General features: G+C 44.0%; 1 protein-coding gene across 1 annotated transcript; it reads right to left on the reverse strand.

Moving 5' to 3' along the window:
* Window positions 1-484: 484 nt before the first annotated feature.
* Window positions 485-3,421, reverse strand: gdf3 (growth differentiation factor 3). The gene is made up of 2 exons (XM_034694162.1): window positions 3,041-3,421; window positions 485-1,544 (listed from the first exon to the last, which is right to left on the reverse strand). The coding sequence occupies exons 1-2, from the start codon at window positions 3,327-3,329 to the stop codon at window positions 694-696; spliced, it is 1,140 nt and encodes a 379-aa protein (XP_034550053.1). The 5' UTR covers window positions 3,330-3,421; the 3' UTR covers window positions 485-693.
* Between the last annotated feature and the right edge of the window lie 292 nt (window positions 3,422-3,713).

Below are 3,713 nucleotides of genomic sequence, written 5' to 3' on the forward strand. Positions count from 1 at the left end.
AGGAGGGGGCGCTACAACAAAATCCCAAATATTCTATATAAAAGGTATAACAACAGATTTTACACCAGTGTGCTGAGCTTAATGAAATAAGTTCCATCTATCAATATGACTGATTTCTTAAATAGATTTGATGGTTATTACTACAATGTATGATAAGCCACGTTTAAGCATTTCATTTTACTATAAAGAGCTTTCTTCTGCACGGTTGTAAAACCTCAAACATCTGGCTAACTTCATATAAATCTTAAAAGGAGAGATTTTTTTCTTTACCCCTCTTAAGATTTTTACCTCAGCTTTACTTAAGCAGCATTTCTATGCTAAACATGCAGAGCAGCTTTCTTCAGTAGGTACAAGGGAGCACTAGAACACACTGAAGTCTTTTCCATCAAAAGTTTGAAGGAGCCCTGCAGGAGAAGACAACCTGTGCAGCGGCCCCTCAGGTCATTTAATTATCAGACCACCGAAACGAGTGACTGAGGAAAACTTGACTTTTAGATTCAGTCCTCCAGTGAAGCTTTATTGCAAATTTTATAAACATTAGCTGCCAGATTAAAAGATGTTAATGTCTGTAAGATAAAGAAAACACACATTTAAAATTCTTTGAAGTCTGCACATTAAAAAATCCAATCTGACCAATCATCTCGTAGCGTGAGGTGACAATAAGAAACAGTGTTTGATGGTCAAAGGTCGACCTCATCTACAGCCGCACTCGTCCACCACCATGTCCTGGTAGTGTCTCAGCACCACGTTGTCGTTGTTGTCGTAGTAGAGCATAGAGATGGGGGACAACCGGATGGGGACGCAGCAGGGCTGAGGTGTGCTGTTCGGGTCCAGAGAGTGCACCAAGGTCTGCAGGATGGCGTGGTTGGTGCCATTCAGACTCTCGCTGAGTGGGAACGGACACTCGCCGTGGCAGTAGTTGGCCATGTAGCCCTGCGGGGCGATGATCCAGTCCTGCCAGCCCACATCCTTGAAGTCGATGTAGAGGCGGCGAGCTTTGCACACGTTGCTGGGAGTGACTGGGAGATGGACGGCGCTTCGGCGCTGTCGGGAGCGACACTGGTGGGGGTTGAGGGACACGGCGACCAACGAGGCCTGTATCAGTGGGAGGGTGAAGGTTGGTTCTAAAGGGAGGGAGTTCCCAGGACGGAAAGGAAGCAGATCTTCTGGATCTGCACTGAGAGGAAGAAGCTCTAAAACCAAACCATAGTTACGTCCCGGTTTCCTCCAGCTCTCCCCCAACGAGGTGAGGTCCAGTGTGATGGAGGCGGGGTCGGGCTGTAGCTGCACAGACTGAGACAACAGGAGTCTGCGGTTTGCCTGAGCGTTAGCCCCCCTCAGCGTGGCTCGAATCACTTTGTACAGAGACACGCTGAGGGCCCGGGGCCCCTGCAGCAGCTCTGCATGGCTGAAAGGTTTCCAGTGGAACTTGATCTCCAGCTGAGCCAGAGACAGCAGCTCCACAGGCTGCAGCACCGACATGTTGAAGAAGAGCTGCTTCTCCACACAGAGCTGACAGCTGCTCCATCCAGACACCAGCCTGCCTGCAACACACAGAGAGGGAGGAGGTGATCCAACACAAAATATTCAAGAGGTCTTTCAGGTTTATTTCTTAATCCGATATGGAGTGCATTTTTAATTAAGATCATTACCAGTTATTTCACTCAACACACATTGAGGTTTACTCACTCTGAGCTGCTGAAGCTTTCTAAAAGCATGTCTGCAGCAAGAGGTAGGTATGAACAAGTGTTGCACATTATTTCAGGAATTCTTGATATTGAATTAGCACCTAATAGTGCAGAAGTGCATTATTTTTATTGAAGTCTTTTGTTTTGGGATAATCATTTTTGGGGGGAGGGGTTACGCTACCCTTTGGCAAATCTTGTCCCATATATTCTGTGTTCTGTCTTAAACACGAATTAAAAAAAATAACTGATGCAAATCTTTGCAGATGTTTAAGTTACTGCCAACAACTCTAGCTATCCTGGGTCTGTTTATGTTTTACAGTTTAAAGCTGCTGTTGGTAGGAATGGTGTGAAAAAATGTTACTTTTTTTCTGCTGGGTTTGGAGAAAAGGTCATAATGCCCATCGGTACTCTTCAGTAAGTGGAGTAATTTGAGACTATTGCAAAATCTCTGCGTTTTCCAATCCATCTGTACCAAGCAATGTTTTTATTCCCCTTGTTCCCGTTATGACGGACCAATCATAGCAAATGTCCAATCCTCTGTCCTGATTGGTTAAGGGGCGGCCCCTACTACGTCCTCCAATTGGTTATGAGTCAGGCACTATCATGACTGCACACGCTGATTAGGTTAGGTTTAGGTTAGGTTAGGTTAGGCACCTAACCTAACCTGCACACGCTGATCTGTGTTGAAGAGGAAATCTGGTTGGGAGGGATAGTGCTGACATTCGAAGTCCCTCTCTCTGAACAGATGTTTACTCTGTGACTACCAACAGCAGCTTTAAGTCAAATAATTATTCAAACAAGTTGATTGTAAAAAGTCTACAAATGTGCTTAAATGCAGTCCATCATTATCATTAGTCAAATGTAAAGATTGTGGAGGTGTAGCAAAGAGATACAGACCCTAAACATAATTAAACAAGAGATTTAATTCAACTAAACTGACTTTTAACTAAACCTTCAGACTTTGTGAAAAATATTGTCTGTGTTGTGGACATGTTGGCGCTCACAGTTGCACACATAACCCTCAATATATCTAACTCTTCAAAAACCCAATGTGAACAACATTATCTGTTTTTGCTTTAAAACTTTCTAACATTGGGTCATATCCATAATATTTAGTGTCCATGCAAGTTTTAATGTAGTGAGACCATTTCAAGTCTGTTTTACCAAAATAAAATCATTTATTTTGCTGAACAAACAACTGTATCTTGAAAACCACTAAAGTCAAAGGTAATTCGGTTTCATTTTAACTGAGAATATTAAGTTATAAAAGATGGTCTAACTTTTTTCTGTTTTGGGTCTTAAAACAATAATGTATCATCAACTCTCTTTAAAACCCCTGCCCACCAGCTCACCTTGGTCCTGCACGTATCGGATGATGTTACCGCGGACTCCGTACTCAGACACCGTGCAGGGGTCACTCTCCTGGACCTTGATGTTCTCGGAGCTCCGGAACATCTTCCACAGCGCTGAAGGGACGTGACGCCGGGCCTGGAGGCTCCCTGCGGGCCGGGGCCGCCCGGAGAGGCCGAGGGAGTGGAGGAACAGCCGCTCCTGGCTCTTTAACTCCTCCACATTGGAGAGGGTATAAACTAAGGGGAGACACGCCGCTAACAGCAGCAGAGGAGCCGGGTTAGGCCTCATGGTTGATGTCACTCAGCTCTGTTGGTGTCTCACCTGGAACATGTCTCCTCAGACGCGCGAGACGTTTGTTTTAATGTGTGAGACCTCCCGGTGAGCAGCTGATTCATTATGTAAATGAGAGATAAGTGAAGGAGGGCGGGGACACAGACTGGTCTCAGGTCAGGTCTTCAGGAATCATTGGAATTTTATTTTTTTGTTTTTAATGTCAAAGGCACAAATAGAAACATGTGTTACTTAAAGTTTATGAATAAAAAAGTGACTTCTGATACTTTCTTTTTGATTAATAAATAACTGACCCGTTGCATAGTGTAGGATATTGTTCCATATGGAGAGATCTTTTGTATCAGATGAAGTGAAATGACAAAGATTTAATTTAAATTTGTA

The sequence above is a fragment of the Notolabrus celidotus genome, chromosome 10, assembly GCF_009762535.1.
Source record: "Notolabrus celidotus isolate fNotCel1 chromosome 10, fNotCel1.pri, whole genome shotgun sequence".
Lineage (NCBI taxonomy): Eukaryota > Metazoa > Chordata > Actinopteri > Labriformes > Labridae > Notolabrus > Notolabrus celidotus.